This window comes from Paramormyrops kingsleyae, chromosome 22, assembly GCF_048594095.1.
Source record: "Paramormyrops kingsleyae isolate MSU_618 chromosome 22, PKINGS_0.4, whole genome shotgun sequence".
Classification (NCBI taxonomy): Eukaryota; Metazoa; Chordata; class Actinopteri; order Osteoglossiformes; family Mormyridae; genus Paramormyrops; species Paramormyrops kingsleyae.
The window spans coordinates 16261014-16287421 of record NC_132818.1 but is presented as its reverse complement, the minus strand read 5'-3'; the positions used below and the strand labels follow the sequence as shown (position 1 = coordinate 16287421).

General features: G+C 40.5%; 1 protein-coding gene across 2 annotated transcripts; it reads left to right on the top strand.

Moving 5' to 3' along the window:
* The first annotated feature begins 18690 nt into the window (after positions 1-18690).
* Positions 18691-22757, top strand: LOC140581677 (uncharacterized). Of its 2 annotated transcripts, none has more exons than XM_072705148.1 (7): positions 18691-18796; positions 19516-19643; positions 19907-20044; positions 20144-20171; positions 20308-20412; positions 20536-20584; positions 20879-22757. In XM_072705148.1, the coding sequence occupies exons 1-7, from the start codon at positions 18718-18720 to the stop codon at positions 21024-21026; spliced, it is 675 nt and encodes a 224-aa protein (XP_072561249.1). In that variant the 5' UTR covers positions 18691-18717; the 3' UTR covers positions 21027-22757. The 2 variants fall into 2 exon arrangements, with proteins under 2 accessions (XP_072561249.1, XP_072561250.1); XM_072705149.1 differs by lacking the exon at positions 18691-18796 and adding an exon at positions 18831-19335.
* The last annotated feature ends 3651 nt before the right edge of the window (positions 22758-26408 follow it).

Genomic DNA, 26408 nt, shown 5'->3' with positions numbered 1-26408 from the left:
TGTCAAAATAAAAGCTCTACTTTCTACCTCAGTGCATAGGATGGCTTAAGGCTTCTGTACTTCACAGTCTACTAATAGGAGAACATTTTAGACAATATCAAAAATAAAATAGCCCTGGAATATCAATCAGGTAATTCAACTAAAATAATAAACCTTTCAGTGATCTGAAAAACCAGTACACTGATGAATCTGAGATAAGGATAACGAACAATGTCTACAAAGTTGTTTATGCCGTTGCACAATCTCTGCATAGCTTGCTGATCTGTACACCACAAGGCTGTGCAAGCAGATCAAAAGCGGAGCCCAGACAGGTAATTCATCCTCTAAAATGTGGAAATACTGCAAAAACAAAAAGCCAAGTAATCTATGGTGAAGCCTAATAGTAGGTGTCTCTTCATACTGCAGGTCCTGGAGTTTCTGCAGAAAACAGAGAACAGGCTTTCTTTGATGGTAATGGAGACCCGGCACCAAAAACGAGGTCGTCAGCTGGCAGCTTAATCCTGAGGGTAGAGTTTAAATTCATGCTTTGGTTTTATGAACTGAATCGCACTGTTGTGTAAAGTGAAAAACAGGCTATTTCTCTCATTAGCTTACTGATGCTCTCGTGTTTTAACGTATTTCTGTGATATTATTTATTATTTTGTTCGTTTTTACTTATATTATTTATTATAATATATTTAGAGATATTGAACACCTACTGTACTTTATACTCATTGACTTATTTTTGTTCCTCATATCTTGCTGCTTTACTTGTATTTATATGTCTACATGTTTATCTGTTTATTTATTAATAGCACTTCTTCTTATTCTCTATCTCTCTGACCTTTTTCATTCATTTATTGTTTTTTTGCATCCGTGCATTTCCGCATTTTTTTGTCTTGACAGGATGTTTAAATGGTACACCCCTGCCACCACCAAAACAAATTCTGTGTTCCTTTTTTGTACATGGCAGGTAAAAGGAATTTGAATTTAGGTTTACATAAAATGATTAGTATTAGCCTTTTTTATCATTTAGTTTGACATACCTTATATTGTGAACATAGGTGATTCTAGACCCTATTTATTGCCTCAACCGCCCTGAAAAAAAATTTAATTCCCATTTTTCTCAGATTAAAAGTGGCAACTTTACTGGGGTTTGAGCCCTTCTACGGGTCAAGTCCTACAATCACCCTTGTTGTGGACTCGATCTCCCCAGACAGTTTACACTCTCATGTCCTCCTCTGTGGGGCACACAATAAAACTGCATGTGCAATTTAGAGCCAGCAATGTACTTACATGCTTGCTTGTGCACGATGGGAGGAATTGGAGGGAAATTACTTACAGAAGCGGCAAAACTCGCAAACTGCAAAAGAATGTAAAGGCACAGCCAGAAGGTTAGTGGCCACAGTCACTATTTCATTATTCGTTTGTTTACTGAGGATCTCCTAAGCATGAAGAGGAAAGAGGAAGATGTTTAGTCCTCCAGTCCAAGAGGGCAGTGTAACCATTTCAAGACTGAAGGTACTGAAAGAGACACTGTGGTCACGTGCCATTTGATGTGAGCAACAAGGAAGCACAATAACCGTTATAAACAGGAAGTCCTGCAATGGAGATGAAAAATAAGATTCAACATCCATGTACTACCGATGTTTATCTGAGTTTTTAATACTTCTTCTGATGAAAAACAGAAGGAATATTATGGGTAATTATATGAGTAAATGCAATGCTGACTGTTTGGTTGAATGTGTAGGTGACACTTTACTTGAGGGGGCACAAATAGCTTAGTTACTCAGTAACAACTCAAAAACAAATCATGAATTAATATAACACCTGCATGAAATGCATGAACCACCATGATTAATGATACACACACATGAGATCAGCAGGTAACTAACACTTAGTTGCTGGTTAGTTAATGCATTAAGAGCATAGTACTACATTATTAGTGCCCCCTCAAGTAAAGTGTTACCAAACGTGCATAACAAAAATGATTACTAGTGTTGAGCACCATATTTCTAAAAGAAAGCAAACTGTAAAATGAAACTTCAGGTTTTTATACAGTGTGGTTGGCCTACTTTTCTAGTCTTAGTCAAGGCCATAATTAACAGAACAACACACTGTTATGCACGCGGGCCATGGGGCGGGCACTGAAAGAGGTGATGATCCACTTGTGGCTGAGAGACAAAGAATGGTTTATTGAATTAAACAAAGAACACTGTGCAAAAGCTCAAAATAACAGGACCAAGGGGTCAAAACAAAAACAAGAAAAAAACCCACAGATTAACAAACTAAAAAAAAATAACGAAACTCAACTAGGGAGCAGGACTAGGGAAACCAATCAGGCACCTAATACAATGACTGACCAAAAAACAAAGGGAAGCACTAAAATACAGTAATGACTGCAAATGACAAAGGTGGACAGGCACAGAACACAGGACAAATCAACCAATCACTGAAGGCACAGGACAAGTCAACCAATCACTGAAGGCACAGGACAACAAAATGATGGGCAGTTAACAGAACGGGACTGTTAAAGAGACAAAGCACAGGTGAAATACTAATACTAATAAGCACAGAACTAAGAAACCTACAAGGCCTACTGAAAAAACAAGGAAATACAAAACAAACAGAATTTTTAGGCAATATATTCTGTTGACATATGAATGATGACGGGAGATATAAATCAGGAACTGGACTGAGAAGAAACCCTACAGCAAAGAATAGAATGTAGGCGTTCTGAGCACTTTCTTAAGAAATAGTCAATGTGTATCTGAGATCCATCCATCCATTATCAGCCACTAATCCGGGGTCAGGCCAAATGTACGCTCAAACCTGGGATGGTGATGGGATGGGGGGACCACGTGACGCTTAGTGGTGAATGGCGGCGTTTTAGTCTCGCTCCCCGAGTCCTATTCCCAGTTTCCCGTTTTTTGAATGCCTATCAGGCACTTTAATTTTGGTTTACCTCCCTGAACTAGACTGCATACCTATACTGGTATTTTGGATCGCTCTGGACGCAGAACACCTCCTCAGTCTTCGACTGTCAGTCCGGCGAAGAAAACGCAAAAAACTTCGCGCGCTGGCAACACGGCGGGCAGCGCTGACGCGCTGAGTTCGGATGTTTGCGAGCTAAAAGAGTTCGTTAAGGAGCAGATCGAGTCTCTCCATGTGAGTCTGGCATCCTCCTTTCAGAGGAATTTTACCGAACCGAGGGCTGATGTCGGCGATCTGAAGATGGAGCAGCAAAAGCTCGGTAAATCCTTTGAGTTGTTTCAAGGCCAACTCCAGAAGCTCGAAATTGAACTGGGGTCGCTTCACAGCGAAGTTGGCCTTCTTTGTAATAAGCTTGCTGAGCAGGAGGATGAGGAGCGGAGAAATAATGTCAGGATCGTAGGGGTTCCGGAAGACGTGGAGAAGGGCAACTTACTGGGGTTTTTGGCTCTTCAATGGCCGAAGTGGTTTCCAGATCTTGCCAACTTCAGTCCCGAGGTGATGAGGGCTCATCGTGTGTCTGCCGGCGGTGGTGATGGTCTTCGCCCGCGCCCCAATATTCTGAATCTCCCACGCTATACTGATCGACAGACTATATTGCAGGAGGCTCGGAAGTTCATTTCGAGGGATGGAAAATCCTTTTTTTTGCCGATTACAGCGCCCAGACGGCTCAAGCTCGCAAGGCTATGTCCCCCGTTCTCAAGAAGGCCCAGGAAGCTGGTGTTCCTGCTGTCATGTTGTCACCTTTCTTTTGTGGGTAACCAGCGGTTCTTTACCGACCCTGAAGAAGCTCTTCAGGCAATCGTTACTTTGACCTCCACCAGGACCTGGCCAATTGAATGTGTTTATTTTTTGTTGTTTGCATGTTATTATATAGTGGTCACATTGTGCGTGTGGAGTAATTTAAATCGGGTGCTTTTTCTGTTAACAATTTTGTGTCTGTTCTATGGGAGGTTTTGCTTTGTAGCAAACGGCAGGACCGGGGGTGGGCGGCGGGCTTGAGTATTTGCACATGCCTTATCCCCTGCGCGTCACACGCTGGTTTTTGGCCCTGCACTGTTCTGGGGGGATGGGGGGGAGGGGGGTGTTGTACGGTCAGTTTGCCTTGGGGTTCGCGCCCTTTGGCTCATTGGATGATGGTGTTCTGTCTTACGGGGTGTTAGAGGTTTGTATTACTGGAGCTTATTTGTTTACAGGTTTTCTGTTTTCACTAATTCCTTCTCTAACGATGTGCTACTCTATTGGCGTCTCCCTCTTTGTATCTCTCTCTCCTAGATTGTGCTATGGAACCATGTCTTTTGTAGCTGCTAATGGCTAACTTAGTAATGGCTACCTGGAACGTGAGGACGCTTTCGACCCCTCAGAAGCGCTGTAGTGTCACGGCCCTTTTGTTTAGGAATAGGGTGGACATTGCTTCTTTGCAGGATTCACATTTGGCGTCTAAGGATGTGTGTCGTGCCGCTTGTAGACGTTACGCTGTGGTGGCCGTCTCTTCCGCATCTTCCCGCCAGAGCGGCGTCCTGATACTTATCCGCCGTTTGTTTAAAGTTAAGATCTTGGGCAGTGGGGGTGATGATGGTGGCAGGTATTGTTATGTGTTGCTTGAGCTGGCAGGGAGGAAATTGGCCTGCTTTTCACTTTACGCACCTACGCCATTCTTCCAAACTATAATGAGAAAAATTCTGTCCTATTCGGACTATGAATTAATAACATTAGTGATTTTGGTGCCAACGATGTCTGAACGGTTTTATATTAAGTTTATGGTGCTGATTAAGAATATGACTTCGGTTTTGCCAGATTGGCTCTAGTCTCAGATATTTAATACAACTAGTAAGTGAACAATCTAACATCATACAAAAAAGAAATGCAAAATATCTAACAGTGACAGGAAAAAGTTATGCATGATTTGATTAGATAATACAATATTAATTAGCTATTAATTGTTATTAATGTCAATACTTCAAAAAAAAGTACTGTGGCTGGTAGAAAAAAACGACTAATGTCTACAAAGCGCGATGCAACCTTTGTAAAAAAAAAAGTCATCAAACTAGCAACAATGGGTTCTAAAGCCATCAACTCACATACAGTATCAGGAGAGACAAGCACAAGCGTTTTGTCAAAAGTCGGACAACAACTGTTCCCATTCAGTTGTTTGCCAGTCCTGCAAGTACAACCTCTACAGAAAGGCCTACACCCGCTTTGGTAGTGTCTCCAGATCCCACGACACGCAATGCCTTCAATACATTCACCTCAACCGACACACTGAAAGCACAAGTTCTATGGGCTTTGCAAACGGTTAGTCTACATCACTCCTATACATCTAATGACGACATTCATACTGTGGTGAGCAATTTGCTGGGACACAGTTAGTAATTGTAGGAAGTTGTGGCCTACATACCCTTCACAGCTCATTCAAGACTGGTTTTGAAGTGTGGATGGTGGAGAAAGTGCTCAAAGCACTGCATCTTCTTTTGCACTCTGCACCAGCCAGAAGAGAGGACTTCACAGCTGCAACATCATCCTCAACATTCCCTCTACCTCTCTGTGGCCATCGGTGGCTCGAAAATTTGCCAGCTGTCGAACGAACATTGGAAGTCTGACCCTCTATTGTGAAATATGTGAACCTGGTGAAGTCAAAAAAGGTGAAAAACCCAGGGACATCTTCTTTTGACTGCATTTTTGAAGCCTGAATGGATCCCCTTCTTCTTTCCAAACTACATTTTTTCATGGCCCTATCACGAGCATTTAAATCATTTCTGGCTAAATACCAGGCAGGTGTTCCCATGGTGCCCTTCCTTTGGAAGGACTTGGCAGATTTGATCTGGGTAAATATTCACCACCACAGTAACAACAGCAATAAATGAACATGCAAACACACATGTGAACTTAACTCTACTTTTATTTTCAGACTCTCCTTCAATGCTTCATCATTCATTTCATTACCTAAGACATTGTTAAAGAGTCAAAAGACAGACCAAAAGCTATTGCATTTGTTATCACACACAAGTCGCATTGGGGGAATGCATTATTTTCATGGATGTCCATTATCTCAAAAACTAGAACCAATTCAGCAAAAGTAATGTGATTTTTGAATTCAGCACCCTCAAAATACCCTAAATCTATTCAAAAAAACCTTGGCAACTGAAAAAATTTTTTTTTGTAGACCTGTGTCATTGGTATGGGTGCTAATACTTTTCTTGACCCTGTTTTAGATAAATCAGCTCCTCTGGTTGGCTGGCGTGCTCCCCCATCATCTCGTGCCTTGTCTAATCTCTTAGCTGATCTTAATTTACTGGACTAATTTTGCCTTCTTAACCCCTCTGCTAAGGATTTTTCTTTAGAATTGATTGCCTTTTTACATCTAAATCTTTAGCATCTTTCTGTCTCGACTCCTCTATGGCATCTTCCTCACTATCTGACCATAGGCACGTTCAGCTCAGATGTTACCTGCCATCTCTAATATCGAAGGCTCCTCGCTGGCGGTCTAACCTTTCCCTTTTGCAGAGCACTGCATTTGTGCAGCAGCTGGCAGCGAAACTAGAAGAGTTTATATCGTGGAACGAAGAGTCTGTGCAGGACCCTGGCTATGTCTGGATGCCTATAAAAGGTTTCATTCCAGATATCACTCTTTCATTTACTTCTCACCAGAATTACTGATTTGGAGGCACAGAAGAATAGTTCTTCTGCTGGTCCCTCAGGGTTTGGTTCTGGTTGAGATCAACCACAAGCAGGATCCTATTACGAGAAGTGCCACCAGTTTATCATCCTCAAATAATGTGAAAATCTGACTTACCAAGCAATAGATGTTAATTTGAAGGTGGCCTTTTCCTCTCCACATCTCTCTCACTCCCTGGTGTTTATGGGCATTTACACCCAGTACTCATTCATCATCCAGAAGGGATTTAGCAAATATAATACAAGATAGTGACAGACTTTTTTCAGTTTTTAATACTTTTATTTATTAAAAAAAAAAATTCTGAGAAGTGGAGTACAGAAAACAAATTAAATTGTTAATACAAAGGTCTAATTGTTTGTTCTTCTGGAATTTCAGCAAGTATCTGTCATTTAACCCCATCAGGTACGCTTGGCACTGCTTTGGTGACTTTGGGATTGAGTGCCGTCAGTGTGACCTCAATTGGGGTTTCGTCTCTGTTCTCAGTTTGATTATGTCTAGACTCTGGTTTCCAGTGTTGTGCAAGTTCACACTTTTCATGATCTAGTTCAAAATTCAGTTCACACATGCTCAAAGTGAACTGTTCACATTCATAGCTCACAATTTTAATTTTTTAACTAGTTCAAAGTTCAGTTCATTTTATTTTTAGGTGCGATATATAGTCTAAATGAGAATTAATTTTGTTTTAACATACATCTATAACCTACCTACATTCTTCCATAGACAAAGGACACAAAATATGATTCTTATTTATGGTTTATTTATCTCTTGCCCCAATACTAGACAAGGGAAGGAAAAGAAAAGTACTGTAAACACATATAGGCATCATATCCATCTCAAATGAAAACTAGACAGAACAGAATATTTATTATTCAGCAAAATATCTCTTTAGTTTTATTTAAAAAAAAAAACTCACGCTTCTTGAAGGTATGTGGCACCATCTCACTGAACTATTAAAAATAAAAACTTTCACATACAGAAGCCATTGTTGTAGTAAGTAATGAACACTCCACAGACCATGCCTACGGCTTCAGTCCAAACTGTTTTTTGTTCACGTTTAACAGCAGTTGCTTTTCAAAGTTGGCATCTCCCAATCGGTTTCTCCTGGGCCTAAATATCTGGCCACCGGTACTGAAGAGTCTCTCCACTGGAGCACTTGATGGGATTGCTGTGTTATATTTGATGAAGAGCTTCTTCAGTTTGGGCAGCAGCATGTATTCAGTAAACTCGTCAGTGGTTGAGGCGTCCAGATAGATGTCCACCTCAGACTTATTGACAGCTGATGGGCTTTGCTTGAACTTAAAAAAGGATGAAGCACTCTTTTTCCCCTCAAGGTCATCAGGGGGTTGCTCAGACTCAGGCACATTCACAGATCGCAGCTCTTCCCTCAACATCAATCTGTACTGCACTCGCTTACTCTGATCCTCCACCCAGTCCAGCTTGAACACTGGGAGTAGTATGGCTGCCAGTATGTGATCTTTGTTTTCAAGACAGCCTTCCAGTCTTCTAGAGAGTGACTGCATCAAGGTTTGGATGAGGGGGCGGCATGCCATCAGACCTTGTGTAGCTGTAGGCTTTGAACTCTCATCCAACAGACCATCCAAATCATTTTTCAATTGCACAATGGTAGGAGCCAGGTAGCCGAGGAATGTGTTTTTTTCCCCCTGAAGGATGTTCAGAGCACATGCCAAGGGACCCATCACACTCACAAACTTGTTGATGAAGTCTATTTCCTCTGGAGTGAATCGACGAAGCCCAAACTCATCACAGATGGTGTGCAGAAGGAGTCTGTCATACTCAGGAGTGGCATCCAATGGCACTGTTAGATTGCTGGTCTGGGGAGTCAAGGTGGCTATGTGAGCCAGGCGCTGCATTGAGAGGAACATAGAATTCCAACGTGTGTCGTTCGGAGTGACAAAGCCAATCTTTAGCTTTTCCTCAACAAAATCTGAGGCTTTCGCACTCCTTTTCACCCTATTCCACAGAGCAGATGCCTTGGAAAATACAGGCCTCGCTAATTTGTTGTACAGCCTATCCATTACATTCTTTGCATCTGTGGCAACAAGATTTAAAGTATGGGCCATGCACCTTCTATGAGGTGGGAGGCAGGGATCCTCTAACTCTGACAGAGGTGCAGGCTCAAGACCATCGTCCTCATCATCGGAGCTCTCAGCAGGGGTAGATCCTGTGTCACTGCCTTCAGTCACCTCATCAGCTGCTCTAATAACAACACTGTCTCCAAAACAGCTGAATGTTTTGACGAAATTGGAAGCATTGTCAGTCACTGTGCACACAATTTTGTTTTGAATTTTAAATTCCTTGTACACATCTGTCAGCACTTTAGCCAGGACATCATATGTGTGTGACCCTCTGACACGACGACATGCAAGGGCTGCTGATCTCCTGAGTGACACATCATTTTTATCAAGCCAATGAATTGTGATGCCCATGAATCCTTTGTTGACAGCTGACCAGCAGTCAGCTGTTGTGCATACAAAGTCAAGCTCAGCAAGTTCAGCTTTTAAATTACTGATAACCTCAATGAATTCCTTATTCAGTAGTCCCTGCGCCTGTCTTCTTGAGGGCACATGTCTGCCTGGTTGCAAACCAGTTACTAGTTTTATGAAGGAGGGTTTTTCAACCTTACTCAGTGGCTGTAAATCTCCAACAATGTAGTCTATTATTAATCTGTCTACCTGTTGCTGGGAGATTATACCCCTGAAGGCAGAAGGCAGTGTGACTTGAGTCGTTTGGGGACTTTGGCTGGGGGTTTTGCCCTTCCCCCTATGACCTTGAAGGGCTTGCATATATGCTTTCACGCTGGACGAATGCTTCAACTCAACGTGTCTTTTCAAATTGGAAAATGAGGTCATTGATGTTCTAACTTGTTTTTTCAGCGCAGGTGGACAAAGCTTGCACAGAAAGGTTAGGTTTTTACCGTCAGAGTCTCTGTGAGACAGTGTGTAAAATGCCCGTAAATTGTCAAAGTTACAGCCAGCATCATCCGTGTTTTCTGTGCCAGCTCCACTGGTGGTTGAGCTTTCCTCCTCTGCGCTTGCCATGGTTACTGCTGCAGCAGTTCGCTTTGCGCTCATGCGTTGCCAAGGCTGTGCCCTTTGAGATGTGTGTGTGTGCATTATGGGAAACGTAGTGTGAAGCTAAAGACATTAGATTCGACTGTCCTTGGCTTTACACTACGTTACCCTAGATGCACTGCACACAAGCGCTGAGCGAGAGTCAGCCTGTGCATTTTATTTTTCGAGCGGAGGAGCCCTTCGCTAGTGCTTGAGTGACAACGCAACATGCTGTTTAAATGTGTGAGCCGACCTTGTCACTCGACTCATCAGGTGAAAATAAATCCCGATGTTTAATTGCATTCTAACAGTGAACGACGTCTACGCCGTTCATCACACATAAAATTCACGTTCAAGTTCTTGATTTACTAATAAGTTGCGTTCAGTTCAAAGTTCACTGAAATATGAACGTGTTCAATGAACGCGTTCTTTTGAACTCGTTCATGCACAACACTGCTGGTTTCTGGGTCTGAATAATTCTTTTCAGTTTCTGATGCTTGTTCGGAGGCTTGTTTTTCGTTTCCTAACGTCCTTTCAGTTTTCTTTCTTCTTCTATCTCAGCCACATCTCCCTGCTCCTGCTGCTGGTTCCTGTTCCTGCTCCCTCTGGTTCTCCTTTCCTGACTCCTCATCTTTGTGTGCACGTCGTCCTGGAGCCGCCCATCCAATCAGCAGCCCCAAGTCCTGACAACAGTGTTACCCTCAGGGAGCCACAGACAGTTCATGTTTTTGCTCCTTTCCAGCTCCCTAACAGGGAATCCACAAAATGTGGACTGTTTGGCAGGGAGCTCGAAGGGAGCAAAAACATAGACCGACTGTGGGCCCCGAGAACCAGATTGGGAAACACTGGCCTACAATATATTCAGAAAGTGTGGGACAGTCCAGCTCAGGGAGTTACTTTGTATCTTGCAAACTGTGGAAGGAAATAAAATAAATAATAAATAAGCATCCTGAGTCTGTTGTGTGACTTAAGCCTCACCGTCAAATACCTTTTCCAGTCCACCTTTGGATTAAATGTATCTATCTTGTATTTATATATAAATATATTATATAATTCCTTGGTAAGACCCCACCTAGAATACTGTGTGCAGGTTTGGTCACCATACCTCAAGAAGGACATTGCTGCCTTAGAAAAGGTGCAACGAAGAGCTACAAGAATGATTCCTGGTCTTAGAGGAATGTCTTATGAGGAGAGGTTAGCGGAGCTGAATCTGTTTAGCCTTGAGCAAAGGAGACTAAGGGGGGATATGATTCAGGTCTATAAGATTCTAACGGGTCTGGATGCTGTTCAGTCAAATGACTATTTCAATATTAGTCTAAATACTAGAACTCGTGGCCATAAGTGGAAATTAGCGGGAGAACATTTTAAAACAAATTTGAGGAAGCACTTCTTTACACAGCGTGTAGTTATAGTATGGAATAGTCTTCCTGCTAGTGTAGCAAAAGCTAAAACCCTGGGTTCCTTTAAATCAGAGCTAGATAAGATTTTAACAACTCTGAGCTATTAGTTAAGTTCTCCCCAAACGAGCTTGATGGGCCGAATGGCCTCCTCTCGTTTGTAAATTTCTTATGTTCTTATGTTCTTAATCAGTTACTCCTCCTGGTTATGAAGCTCTTCAATTCCCCTTTGTCGGTTAGGTTTGACTGTGTTATTTTGGGGTGGATGGCTGCTGTTCATGAGCTCCACTGTTACTGCTGCCTAAACATCACAGAATCAGTACATTTATAGTATAAGAAAAGTGGATATTTGCACCCACATTTGCCAGTGTCAGCACAGTGGTTAGCACTGTTGTTACGCACCTCTGGGACCAGGATTTGAGCCTCTGCCTTGACTCTTTTTCTACCAACCTATGAAATGGCAACATGGGCTAAAACTGTGAGTCTCACAGATGAAACATGAGCCTTGATGCCTGTGTTTATCTGTTTATCTCGGTGTCTGATGATTCCATCAAGCTTGGGTTTAAAGTCTCTTCCTCCACGTACAAAACCCTCCTTTAACAATCAGGCCATAACTCTGTTTACAGAGATAAGCTCATGGTTGAGTGTAATTGCTCTAGTGTACTATAAGCCATGACAGTATAGTAAGCTTTTAGCTAGGTTAAACATCAACCTTATTAAAGGAAATGTGGCAGAATCACCTAATAACTCCAACTGATGGTTCGGGCCCAAAAGACATCCCAATCCCTGACTCACTGAGAGAAATAATACTGAATGTCATGTACGTTTATACATTTATAGAGATAAGGCCATGTACAGTACCAGTCAAGGGTTTGGACCCGGCAAACTGCCTACAAAAGAGAGCGATAGTGTCACGTCACATGACATGCCCACCTGATATGTAGAATAACTTCGAAGGAATTTGAGGAATTGAGTGAAGGAAAAGCAGCCAATGAATGCTCAGCTTATGCGGGAACTCCTTCAGGACAGCTGGAGAAGCATCGCAGGAGGCCACCTCAGCCAGCCCCTGGAGCGAATGGGGCTAAGGGCCTCACTCAGGGGCCCAATGGTGCGATCACTTTCCCGACCCAGGGATTTGAACCAGCAACCTTCCCAACCCACAGAGCTGCCCCCCCTCCAAACAATATTTTTTTGTTTAATACTTTTTTGGTCAGCGCACAATTCCATATATGTTATGTTATAATTTTGCTGTCTTGATAATTATTCTGCAATGTAGAAAATATTACAAATTAACTGTTCTCTGGGGAGGTGTGTCTAAACTTTTGACTGGCATTGTAGGTCATCCAGACTAGTAAAAAGAAATAGGCAGTCAGACACCAAAGGAATACAGTAAGCATATAGCTATATTAGACATTAACCACTTTCAAGAAACACTACATTTCCCTGGGTCCTGCTGCACATCTTCCCACTAATAACCATTTGGGCCTAGGAGACGTCCCAAAGCCTGACTCATTGAGAGAAATCACGTGTGACGTCACATTCTCACGTGATTTCTTTAATCGGCATCTCTGCACCGGCATGCCGAAAAAAAGCTGAAAAGTAAAAGGAAGTATTTATCATGGCTGTGTTCACCAAGCGTATCGTTTTTATGCTGATATTCATCAAAGTGTGCGGTAAGGAAACGCAAATATTTGTTCCTCTCTTTTGGAATTACTACGTGTGAAGTTGAGAAGTAACAGTGAAAGAAATAAGTTGCGTTAAAAGCTTTTTTTTTAAACTGAGTTGCTACAAACTACTCAGAAGACAGAAAGTAACAAGTTGCCCACAGTGTGAAGCTACAGAAAAAAAAATTACATCGTTGCAAATACACAATCGTTTTGAATGAAGGTGTTTTCTTAGAGTAACCAGTGAGATTACTACTTACACAGTTTAACTTCTGTAATTTACTCAGTGCATTGTGTGTTTCTGTACATGGCCACCATTTATCTAGGAATTTACTATTTTGAATGTAATCAATGTCTATGTAAATGTTTCAGATTTAGCAAAATATCTGAAAATACTCCTGGCTCTGGAGGTAAAAAATGAAACTGATTTGCATCCTTGTTTTCAGGAAGTGTGCAATAATTCTGTCTTTACAGCTATCTGGTCATGTTGTGGTTTTTTGTTTTGGTTGTGAAAGGGATTTATAACCAAATCTAGATTCTTGTTTTTTTTTTTACTTAAAACAAGCTTGTTGTAATTTTTTGGTTGTCAAAATGGCCGCCAAGATGACAAAGTGAGTGTGGGGGATGGGAGAGCAGAGTATGGTTATTGCTAATGCTGTGTAGGTGACCAGCGCCCTTATGAAGGGTGAGGCTCGGGGGGCCGTGATACAGGTCTACTCTAGGGTGACCACCTAATCCATGTCAGGAGAGACACTATGAGCTACTTCAGCTTTTACGAACTACTTTAAAGCTGAAAGGGTTCTGTGCTCTGATAAAATGTGTTAGTTCCTAGATTGAAAGACTCATCCAGCTGTTTCGCATTAACATTACTGACACATATGCATGATTATAGGAGACTGACCAATCAGCACACGGCAAGAACCCAGTGCTTAAGTGAAATCCTGCTCCTTTTAATTGAAATGTATGAAATGGTGGTTTACAAATCCTGTTGTAGCTCATAGTGTCCCTCCTGACATGGATTAGGTGGTCACCCTAGTCTACTCCCAGTGTGAACGTGTTTGTTTCAGCTGTTACTTACATCTGACTTTGATATTTTATGTTCTGCAGGCTGCACAGTGACAGAGAGAGATGTATATACTTGCTGTGAAGATATATATGCCAATGGGACGTATAAATATTCAATCAACACAAACTGGACCACGGATGGACTTCACAGTGAGGAATGGGTCAGTAAGGTAAGTGCTGAGATAACACCATTAATGCAGGACACACGAACGAGTGAAGTATTACGATCATTTGTTCAAGAAATCCAGGTGTTTTCATAATCATGGGAACCTGGGGCACAAAATTCAAATAATCTTTTTTTTCGACAAATAGGAGGATTCAGTTTGAAGAGAATCAGCCAGTCAGTCGAAGTGACTCTTCACCTTGTGTCTCATGTGATGACCTTGTAAACTTGTCAAACCACTGTCACCTTCCTGTTGTCTCACAGAAAATCCTTCTGGCATTTATCGAATACGTCCCCTTTTCAAGAAACTCGAGTGCTGAGGTAGAACAGGTCCTCTCTGGGAGCATCTACCTCAAACGATGTCTTAACCTGACTTACTCTGCTACTGATGACGAGTTTAAGGTAGGCTCTCCTATCTCTCCATAGCTTGTGACAATGGCAAAAATACTGTGCATGTTGTCAACCATAATTTTACTTTTCTTTTTTAAATTTCAGGAACTTCACATGCACTTCATTGTCACAGGTAAGGGTTAACAGTTTGGTGGTAGTTTTGTCTTGAGTAAATCGTTCTATAAACTTTGTAGACCCAAATCTTACACTGTAGATTACATGTGCAGAGTATTTCAAATCAATGAGGCTATTCTGCTGTCTTATGCCAGGATGTACTGAAGAAGAACAGAATAATGCATATAAAGTTACATCTAACTTACACTGCTTGGCTGTTTTGGGTGAGTCTCTCTTTGTTTCAGAATAAAATCTAGAGTGTTCTCCAGCTGCTGCTATGGCACGGATGTTAAATGCAAGGGCCACATCCAAGTGTTACCACCCTACCTTGTACCAAGTGGTTTTTACAGCACTTGGATTTTTATGTTTGGTGACTGAAGATAAAACGTAATTCTTCTCATATATTTGAGTGGCTTTTTATTTTAGGCATCCATGTATTATTATTATTATTAATAATAAAACAAAACAACAATAATAATAATAATAATAATAATAATAATAATAATAATAATAAAGTGTTTGTACCTTTGTAGTTCCCATCATTGGGCTTGCGTGCGTTTTGGGGATCGAGTGGAAAACTGGGTGAGTTTTAAAATGTAATATATACACTACAGTGTAACTGGCATTGATTATAATTATTTAAAACTGACTGGCTTTGTGCATTACGGATATTGCAGACAAGGGGGGTCCATTTTATCAGGGGGGTGTCAAAAATTATTTTAAACTCAAGTAGCTTTTAAATGGTGCTTCTAATAGTGAGAAGAATAAACTAACCTCTCACTTTTGCTTTCAGCTGCCTCAGACGGAGGTTCTCACGCCGTAGGAATAGGTGGAGGCAGCCTGCAGATGATCAGAATATGACCAGGAAAGACAATGAGACATTTTGTTAGTTGAAATAGTCATCCTCTCTCCCTCTGGTGTAAAATCAACTCATTTAAAAAAATTATTTGGTTTTGATTTCTAACAAAGGCTAGATGTGGTAAAAGAGATTTTTATTATACAGATAACATTTTATACTTATAATCGCTCTTTCACCAGCAGACATCGTTTCTCTCATAGGCACTCCCTTTCTTGGTAAAATATGTCAGTTTTTTCCTCCTTCGGTAGAGCATAGTATAGTATAGTATAGTATAGTGTAGCATAGTAGAGTGTAGTATAGTGTAATATAGAGCAGTGGTCATCAGGTTGTTGGGCATCAGCTAATTGAAGCCCACAGGGAACCAGTCATGCGGTCTGGATTTGATTTTAGTTCGGTCCACATGCAGACCAGAGTCGGCCAGTTGGTGACCACCGGTATAGAATATGTTATAGGGAATTATAGGTATGTGGCAGAAGATTCAGTAGCAAGATTGATTATTAACTTTATAAGCTTCATATGTAGTTTATCCATATAAGCAGCCTCTCGCATTGATAGAAAGGCCGCATTCAGCCGTGGACATGCCGGGCTGGCTGTCTATTCCTGACGGACCTCGCCGGGCATTTCCGACACAGTGCGTGTGACAGCTGTACCTTGGATCCCCAGGAGGCATGTCAGGGAGAAAGGGACTGGTGTGGGTCTTACGTCAGGGGCGGGGAGAGCAGGGCAGCCCTGTGGAAGGGTTACGTCACTGCTCACCCGTACAGGAGATTAATGCTAATATAATTTCCCTGTGTTAGGTGCCCCTATGCACTTAAACTATAATAATAATAATAATAATAATAATAATAATAATAATAATAATAATATATAAAGACACATATAAACATACATTTATATACATATACAATTTTCTGTTGGCCGTTGCTAAAGGCAAAGGGCTGGAAATGTAACTCACCATAACCACATCACCACAGCAAAAGTAGATTTGAGGTATGTGAAACTGAATTGTTTATTTGTTTGTTTGCTTGTTTTTGACTTGTGTTGGACCACCATGCTGCCTGCTAAAATGTTTGTTTCATGTCTGGTCATATGAGTAACTAAAAATAAAAACGCTAGAAAATCAAAGCTTAAACAAAGTTTAACAAATGTTAACTAAAATGTTTATTATTGATTTTCATTTCTCTTCAGTGTTTTCTTTTGAGAATATGGAATACCATATATAAGCAAAGAAATAAATATTTTAAAAATTAAGTGAACATGCCATTTTATTTAAAAATAATTTAAATGTATTTTATTTCATAATAATGATGTCGTTTCTATGTAAGATGTTTAAATTGTACTTCTAATAACGTGATTTTCATTAAACAGTCATTATTATGAATTATTCTTGTGCAGAATGCAAATGTGATTACTTAATTCAAATTATATGTCACAATGCAGTTAAACTTTTCACATTGATGTATTTCTGAATGATGGTTTTCCGAACCAGCTTTCTATTTCACAATGCTGTTTTTCATTATGAGAGTATAGAAATATCCTGAGAAGCAAGGGATGACGTAAGGGAAGCTAATATATGCACCGATTAGCTGAGCAAACATAAAGAGGAACTTCAAGATAAAAAACCTTGAATTGGAGATTGAATATGTGGCAGCACTTTCCTTGAGGGGACATGAATAATGTAGCAATACACGCTTACTTAATGCATTAATTAACAAGTAACTAAGTGTTAGTTACATACTGATCCCATGCTTGTTCATCATTAATCAACACAGAGGCTAATCCTTTCTGTCACTTAAACAGCGGTGGGTTTATTTGAAGAAGAAGAAAGGAATCTTGGCCAGATACAAGACAGCAAGGCTAAAGCTCCATATACATATTCACAACCCTGCCAACAGTCTCTGTGCTGGTTCCTCCCAAAGGTGATTGATGCGGTTGAGGTCAGGGCTCTGTGCAGGCCAGTCAAGTTCTTCCCCACCAAACTCACCCAACCTTGTCTTTATGGAACTTGTTTTGTGCGCTGGGGCACAGTCATGCTGGGACAGAAAAGGACCTTCCCTGAATTGTCCCCACAAAGTTGGAAGCATAGAATTGTCCAAAACGTCTTGATAAGCATACCAACACATTCTGGATAAGTCTATGCTTCCAGATGTGTGGGAGCAGTTTGAGGAAGGCCCTTTTCTGTTCCCACATGGCTCCTGGGTCATCGCAATCTTCTGGACTCCACACCAGTCACCCTTGTTTCCCTACATGCACGTATCCCAAATACTCAAAGTTAACTCAACCCTCTTGGTTTAGTGCGGGTGAAATACTTGAGTACATTATCCCAGTAAGTGAAAGATTACATAGTAAATATAAATGAACTGATAACTATGTTGATATAGAAATGAAACAATTCCCTTAACAATGCATGATTAGATTTCAATATTGGATATTATTCCTTTCCCTTGCAGGACCCAGATCACACTACTGTCACTAAGACTAGTTTGGCATGTTCTCTAATGCTATTGGGCAGTTTCCTGTTTTTCCCAATTTCTTAGAACATCCACAATGTCCTCTCCTCCATCCTGCTGCGTTTGTTTCCCCAGTTTCCTGTTTGGACATTTCCAGAACTGTACACACCAACGAACAAGTCAAAGCTTCACCACAATCTCATCATCTACCTCTCCTTCAGGACCATAGATCCTCTTCCACCCTCATTCCTCCCTTTTCAGCGCGTCAACCTACGGCATTTGGTAGTAAAGTAGTAACTTAAAAAATAAGCTGTGTTTAATGTTCTTATGTGGAAATGTTCTAAAACGAGCTTTTTAATTATCCTGTCAGTCCATCATTTTGACATCGTTTGGTTTGGCCACACAACAACCCATGATAATTTTCATTTCACAGCCATGAGATGGCGCCGTAGGCAAAAAAAAAATGTGAGCCTCACAGATAAAAGATGAGCCTTGACGCCTGTGTTTATTTGTTTATCTCGGTGTCTGATGATTCCATCAAGCTTGGGTTTAAAGTGACTTCCTCCACTTGCAAAGGCCTCCTTTAGCAGTTAGGCCATAACTCTGTTTACAGAGATAAGCCCACGACTGAGTGTAAATGCTCTGGTATACTATAAGTCAAAAGAATACAGTGAGCATTTAGCTAGTAAAAACATAAACCTTATTAAAGGAAATGTACTAGAAACACTACATTTCCATGGGTCCTATGTCTTCCCACTAATAATTCTAACTGATGGTTCGGGCTCAGGAGACATCCCAACGCCTGACTCATTGAGAGAAACAATGCGTAATGTCACATTCTCGCGTGACTATGTAGCTCTTCTGCGACGGAATTGCAGCATCTTCCAGCGACAGCTACATGACTCACCCGAAAATGTACCGCATGGCTACTTTCACTGGGATTTTCTCCTTTATGCTGATATTCATCGACACCTACAGTAAGTAAAGGCAAATATCAGTTGCTCTCTTTGGGAATTATCAGATTTGGTAGCAAAAAAATATAGTTCTTTGCAAGGACAATTAATTGACAAGATCGTTTTGAAGATTGTTTTGGGTTTTCTTAGAGTAACCAGCGGCCTTTTCATGTACATAAAAACATTGTGTGTTTCAGTACAAGGCCACGTACCACTTATCTAGGAATTTACTATTTAAATGTCTATGTAAATGCTGCCGGTTTAGCCAAATATCTGAAAACGCTCCGGGCTCTGGGTGTAAAATTGGGAGTGACTTTAATCCTTGCTTTTAGGGAGGGTGTATTATTTAGCCTGTAATTAATGTTTATGTAAAAACCGGGAGTAAGTTGCATTCTCGCTTTGAGGAAGCGCATAGTAATGCTCCGTTTATGTGGTCAGGTTGTGGTTTTTGTTCGTTGTTTTGTTGTGAAAGAGTTCTAAATACAGCTTTCAAATGTGTTTTTTTATTATTTAAACAATCTGATTGTTTGGAGGAACCACAAAATGGCCGCCAAGATGACAACGTGAGTGTGGAGGTGTGGGGGATGGGAGAGCAGAGTGGGGCTATTGCTAATGCTGTGTAGGTGACCAGCGCCCTTAGGAGGGGTGAGGCTCGGGGGGCCGTGATACAGGTCTACTCCCAGTGTGAACGTGTTTGTTTCAGCTGTTACTTACATCTGACTTTGATCTTTTCTGTTCTGCAGGCTGTACAGTGACAAAGAAAAGCGTAAATATTTCCTGTGAAGATATATATGCGAATGGGATGTATAAATATTCAGCCGACACAAACTGGACCACGGCTGGACTTCACAGTGAGGTTTGGGACAGTGAGGTAAGTGCTGAGATAACACCATTAATTCAGGACACACGAACAAGTTAAGTATTAAGGTCACATGTTGAAGAAATACAGATGTTTTCAAAATCATGTGAACCTGGGGTACAAAACTGAAACAATCCTTTTCCCACAAATAGGAAGATTCAGTTTGAAGAGAATCAGCCAGTCAGTCACTGTAACACCTTGTGTATCATATGAGTCAGTCTAGTCCTTGAAAACTTGTGATGTAAAACCACTGTGACCTTCCTGTCCTCTTACAGAATGTCCCTCTGGCAAGTATCGAATACTTCCGCCTTCCAGAAAACCGGTCCACTGAGGTAGAACAGGTCTTCCCCGGGAACATCTACCTCAAAACATGTCTTAACCTGACATACCGTGCTACTGATAACATGTATAAGGTAGGCTCTCCTATCTTTTTAGTAATAGCAAAAACTATTGTGCATGTTTTCAACCATTTAAAACAAAATATTAATTTTAGATTTCTTTTTATATTTAAGGAAATGCATGTCCAGTACATTGTCATGGGTAAGATGTTTGATTGTAGTTTTGTTTTGTGTTTTGTAAATCTTTTTTGTAAATTTTGTAGATCCAAATTGTACACTGTAGATTACATGTGCAGAATATTTCAAATTAATGATGTTGTTCTATTGTTTTATGCCAGGGCGTAGTAAAGTAACATCAGAAGTAACATCGGAAGTAACATCGGAAGTAACATCTCAAGTAACATCTAAAGTACCATCTTACCTAGGCACCTTGATTGCTGTTGGTGAGTGTCTCTTTTTTTTTAAATAAAACGTAGAACGATTCCTAGCTACTGCTAGCAAATTGACATGAGCAAAAGTAGCAGTTTGTTTTGTTTAACAGCAAAGCCGTGTTTGTACCTTTGTAGTTTCCATCATTGGGCTTTTGTCCATTTTGGGGATCGAGTGGAAAATCGGGTGAGTTTTAAAATGCAATTATACCCCATTGTGTAACTGGTATTGATTTCCAGAACATTATCCCAAATATTACAGGGGATGCTGTACTCACTGGATTGTATTGCAGCTGAGTTATTAATTAGACCTGACTAATTATAACTGACTGGCTTTGCACATCTCTGATACTGCAGACAAGTTGGGGTCAATTTTGTCAAAGGGGCGTCAAAAACTATTTTAAACTCAAGGCTTTTTGTTTTTAAATGGTGCTTCTCCTAGTAAGATATAATGAAACTAACCTCTCACTTTTGCTTTCAGCTGCCTCAGACGGAGGTTGTCATGCCTTAGGAATGGGCAGAGGCAGCCTGTAGATGATCAGAATACGGCTGAGGAAGGACAAAGAGACATTTTGTTAGTTGATATAACCATCCTGTCTCCCTCTGGTGTAAAATCACCTAATTTTTAGAATCAATAAGGTTTTGATTTCTAACAAAGGCTAGATGTAGTAAAAGATATTTTTATTAGACAGATAACATTTTATACTTACATACATAGGTATAATTAGTCATTGATTTTCACCAGCAGACATCGCTTCTCACATTTTCGTCTCAAAGTTACTCTTCCATTGTTCAAACACAGAGAATTAATTGGTACCTTATAATAGTGAGCTAAGCACTGATTGGATGTATTTCGATTAATTGTAAACAGGGACACAACCAGACTATTGCTCGCATATAGCGACAAATTGGTTGACATACTGTTGTTTAGGTACTCCCTTTCTTGGTAAAATGTCAGTTTTTTCCTCTTTTCGCAGACTACAGTATAGTATAGTACAGTATAGTACAGTATAGTATAGTATAGTATAGTATAGTATAGTATAGTATAGTATAATGCAATGCATTATACAGCAATGGTCACCAACTCATTGACCATGAGCTACTAGGAGCCCACACGGATCCAGTCAGGTGGTTCAGATTCAATTTTAGTTCAGCCCACATGCGGACTAGAGTCACCCAGTTGGTGAACACTGGTATAGAATATGTTATAGGGAATGAAGTATATGGCAGACAAGATTCAGTAGCGGGTTTGATAATTTTTTTTTAAGCTTTATATGTAGTTTATCCAACTTAGCAGCCTCTTGCACTGACAGAAAGGCAGCATTCAGGTCAGGAATGGAGGGTTCAGCCGTGAACCTGCCAGGATGGCATTTCCGACACGACTGTAGTGCCTCGGACGACTGTCCCCAGTAGGCATGTCAGGGAGGAAGGGACTGGTGTGGGTCTTACGTCAGGGGCGGGGAGAGCAGGGCAGCCCTGTGGAAGGGTTACGTCACTGCTCACCCGTACAGGAGATTAATGCTAATATAATTTCTTATGATTAATTCAGTAACTTATCAGAAATCCTCTACTTAAAACAGTGCAAGGCAAAACATAGTAAGAATAATAAATATTAATGAGGATGATAATAATTATCATAACAATTATAATCATTATCATCACCTTATTCATTTTTTATCATTATTATATACAAAGATTGTTACATACATCCATATACATGTATAATTTTCTGTATTTCTATATTCAAAGACACTTAAATGCATACATTTATATACATACATATATTTTATATGGCGAGGTTCTTGGGTGTTTCTAAAAGCAAGAGACTTAACTGGAAATGGAAATCACCATGAGGTAAGGTGATTTACATTTCCAGTTAAGTCTGTTGCTTTTTTTTAATGTGTGTTTAACCGTCATGCTAACTGCTAAAATGTTCTGTTCTATATCTGGTTATATGTGTGACTAACAATAAAAACAGAATTCGCAAAAATTTGTTTAAGCTTCAGTTAAAATGCTTGTGATTCATTTGACTTTAGTATTCTAATTTGAGAAAGTGAGTTCCCGCCTTCATTGTAAACATTTTTTCTTTAATTGTACATTAATTGAGTATTGTAAGTTATTGCAGCTGTACGACTTTTCTATCTTTTGCACAATCATCGTTACCAAATTAAAAAGATAATGGGGATGGGGATTCACAATTCTAGGTAAAATACGAAGAAGAACATAGATTTGGGTATGGATGGTAGGGACACATGTCTGTCGATATGGTGGGAGTACCGTGTGTGTTTAGGGGAGCGGGGGGACTGATTTGGTCCCTACCAATGATGAAACCAAACCTACAACATTGAATATGAGTCACATTTTCCTTCCATTCAGAATCAATGTTGCGATTTTCTCTTACAATTCTTTAGCAATTTGATTGTTTGTTTATAATAATAATAATAATAATAATAATAATAAAAATTTTAATACTATCATTGTTGTTTGTATTATTATTATTATGCGTTAAGCCTGCATCACCTATTGTCTTTGTCAAGACTGAAGAAACCACATGAAAAGATGCACAATATACTGTACAGTATTGGTTAACATACGGAAATTGCCATCCGATACTTAAACTTTAGCAATATTAAAAGTTAGCAGCACTAGAGCTACTACTGAAATAATCTATTAATACAGGCCTGTGAAATGTTAATTATTCATTATTAAATCTGTCCTGTAGATCAATCTTTTGTTTTCCATCAAATAGATTTCCGCCAATCTAGTTCATCAGTTTTTTAGAACATCCACGATGCGTCCCCATCCATCAAGACATGCACATGAATTTGGCTTAAGTAAAGCAAATAAGAACTATATATACACGCGTGTTTGTTCAGCATCGACACCCTTTCTGCTTTTTATATACTGTTTATTATTATTATTATAATTGTGAATAGTCAAGCTGAACATTTTTGTTGAACACCAGCGCCATCTTTCAGTCAAATAACGTAACCTTGACACACCGTTTGATTTATTATCCGATCCCATGATTCGTTGAGTTATACGGTCAGGTGCAAAAAAAGACAACAAATAAAAAAGTGATATATAGAGATTGAAAGTGGCAACGTTGCTGGCATCTCAGCCACAATACAGGTCAAATCCTAGAAATACCCCTGTTGTGGACTTGATCTCTTTAAATTAAACAGGTTCTGCTTAGTCCCTAATCAGCTTGCAATCATCAATCTGGATTACTTATCCAATCCAGTCCAGAGTCCCATGGTCAGCCTGGTTCATACCCTAAGAATGGCATTCTGGGTGGGCTACCAGACCACCAAAGGGCACACAGTGACACTGCATGTGCAATTTAGAGCCAGCAATGTGCTTAAATGCTTGTCTGCGCACGGTGGGAGGAAACTGGAGGGAAATTCCCTACAGATGCGACAGAAAATGCAAACTGCAAAAGGATGTAAAGCCACAGCCCAGAGGGTACTGGCCACAGACACCCTTTCATTATTCGTTTGTTTACTGAGGACCTTATAAACATGAAGAAAGGAAGGTGTTTTGTCCTCTGGCCCGAGAGAGCAGTGGTACCATTTCAAGACTGTAGGTATTAGAAGAGACATAACCTAGAAACACTGTGGTCACATGCCTTTTTATTTGAGCAAGAAAGGAAGTTCTGTGATGGAGATGAAAAATATGATCCAGCATCCATTTACTACCGGTGTTTATCTTACTGAGTTTTTAATACTTCTTCTGATGAAAACAAAATCGTATGGTGTGGGAATATTATAGGTAAATGTAATGCTGACTGTTTGGTTGATTGTGTGGGTAACACTTTACTTGAGGGGGCACAAACAACTTAGTATCTCAGTTACTACTCAAAAACAAATCATGAATTAATATAACACCTGCATAAAATGCATGAACCGCCATGATGAATGATACATGCACATGAGATCAGCAGGTAACTAACACTTAGTTACTGGTTAGTTAATGCATTAAAAGTGTAGTACTTCATTATTAGTGCCCCCTCAAGTAAAGTGTTACCAAACGTGCTAAATAAAACTTGCATATAAAATATGGAAATATAAGTACTAGTTTTGAGCACCATATTTCTAAAATAAAGCAAACTGAAAATGGAAAATGAAACACATCTGTATCTTACATATCAGTGTGGTTGGCCTACTTTTCTAATCTTAGTAACAGCCATAATTGGCCGAAAAACATGCAATGGTTTGTGATGCAGCCGTTCATTTGCAAGAGATGTTCAGGAAAACTTGAGGCTGATCAACAGGTTTATTATAAAAGAGCTGCTGAAACATGAGTCGTGTTTCTCAACTAGGGGACCACCACACAGTTCATCTTTGTGCTCCCTCAAAAATATGGACGGCAGCCATTCTGCATCAGTACGCTCACCACTCAGAAGCCACAGTGATGAAGGGGCAGGAGAGGATTCACCAATTAGATACAGGGGATGACTAGTAGGTCACATTTGGTAGGGCCACGGTGGGCAATTTTAGCCAGGACATCGGGGTACCACCCCTACTCGTTCGAAGGATACCCAGGGATTGTTCAAACCTGGGATGGTGATGGAATCTGAAAGTAAATACATTGCTTAATTAACTTCCCCTGGAACAAATGTCCTTGTTTCACATCAGCTTCTACGAATCACAAATCAAACAAATGTAATTGTTGTAATACGCTCAGCGCGAACGACTCCAGATAGTGCCTTTCCGTTTTAAGTCACTTCATTTTACACAAACAGGGTCTGCACAAGAAAATGTCTTCTGCTGGTCCCTCAGGGTTTGGTTCTGGCTGAGATCAACCACAAGCAGGATCCTATTAAGAAAAGTGCCACCAGCGATGTAGCTGAAGTCTCTCCCAGCATGATCTTCCTCAAACAATGTGAAAATCTGACTTACCAAGCAGTAGATGTTAATTTGAAGGTGGTCTTTTCCTCTCCACATCTCTCTCACTCCCTGGTGTTTATGGGCATTTACACCCAGTACTCATTCATCACCCACAAGGGATTTAGCAAATATAATACAAGATAGTGACTTTTAGTTATTCATTTTTTTCTGAGAAGTGGAGTACAGAAAACAAATTTTAATTTTTATTTAACCCCATCAGGTACACTTGGCACTGCTTTGGTGACTTTGGGATTGAGTGAGTCTGTATGACCTCCCTTGGGGTTTGGTCTCTGTTCTCAGTTTGATTATGTCTAGACTCTGGTTTCTGGGTCTGAATAATTCTTTTCAGTTTCTGATGTTTTGTCTAGGCTTGTTCGGAGGCTTGTTTTTCATTTCCTAATATTCTTTGTTTTCTTTCTTCTTTTATCTCAGCCACATCTCCCTGCTCCTGCTGCTGGTTCCTGTTCCTGCTCCCTCTGGTTCTCCGTTCCTGACTCCTCATCTTTGTGTGCACGTCGTCCTGGAGCCGCCCATCCAATCAGCAGCCCCAAGTCCTGACAACAGTGTTACCCTCAGGGAGCCACAGACAGTTCATGTTTTTGCTCCTTTCCAGCTCCCTAACAGGGAATCCACAAAATGTGGACTGTTTGGCAGGGAGCTCGAAGGGAGCAAAAACATAGACCGACTGTGGGCCCCGAGGACCAGATTGGGAAACACTGGCCTACAATATATTCAGAAAGTGTGGGACAGTCCAGCTCAGGGAGTTACTTTGTATCTTGCAAACTGTGGAAGGAAATAAAATAAATAATAAATAAGCATCCTGAGTCTGTTGTGTGACTTAAGCCTCACCGTCAAATACCTTTTCCAGTCCACCTTTGGATTAAATGTCTCTTTCCTGTATTTAATCAGTTATTCCTCCTGGTTATGAAGCTCTTCAAATCCCCTTTGTCGGTTAGGTTTGACTGTGTTATTTTGGGGTGGATGGCTGCTGTTCATGAGCTCCACTGTTACTGCTGCCTAAACATCACAGAATCAGTACATTTATAGTATAAGAAAAGTGGATATTTGCACCCACATTTGCCAGTGTCAGCACAGTGGTTAGCACTGTTGTTACGCACCTCT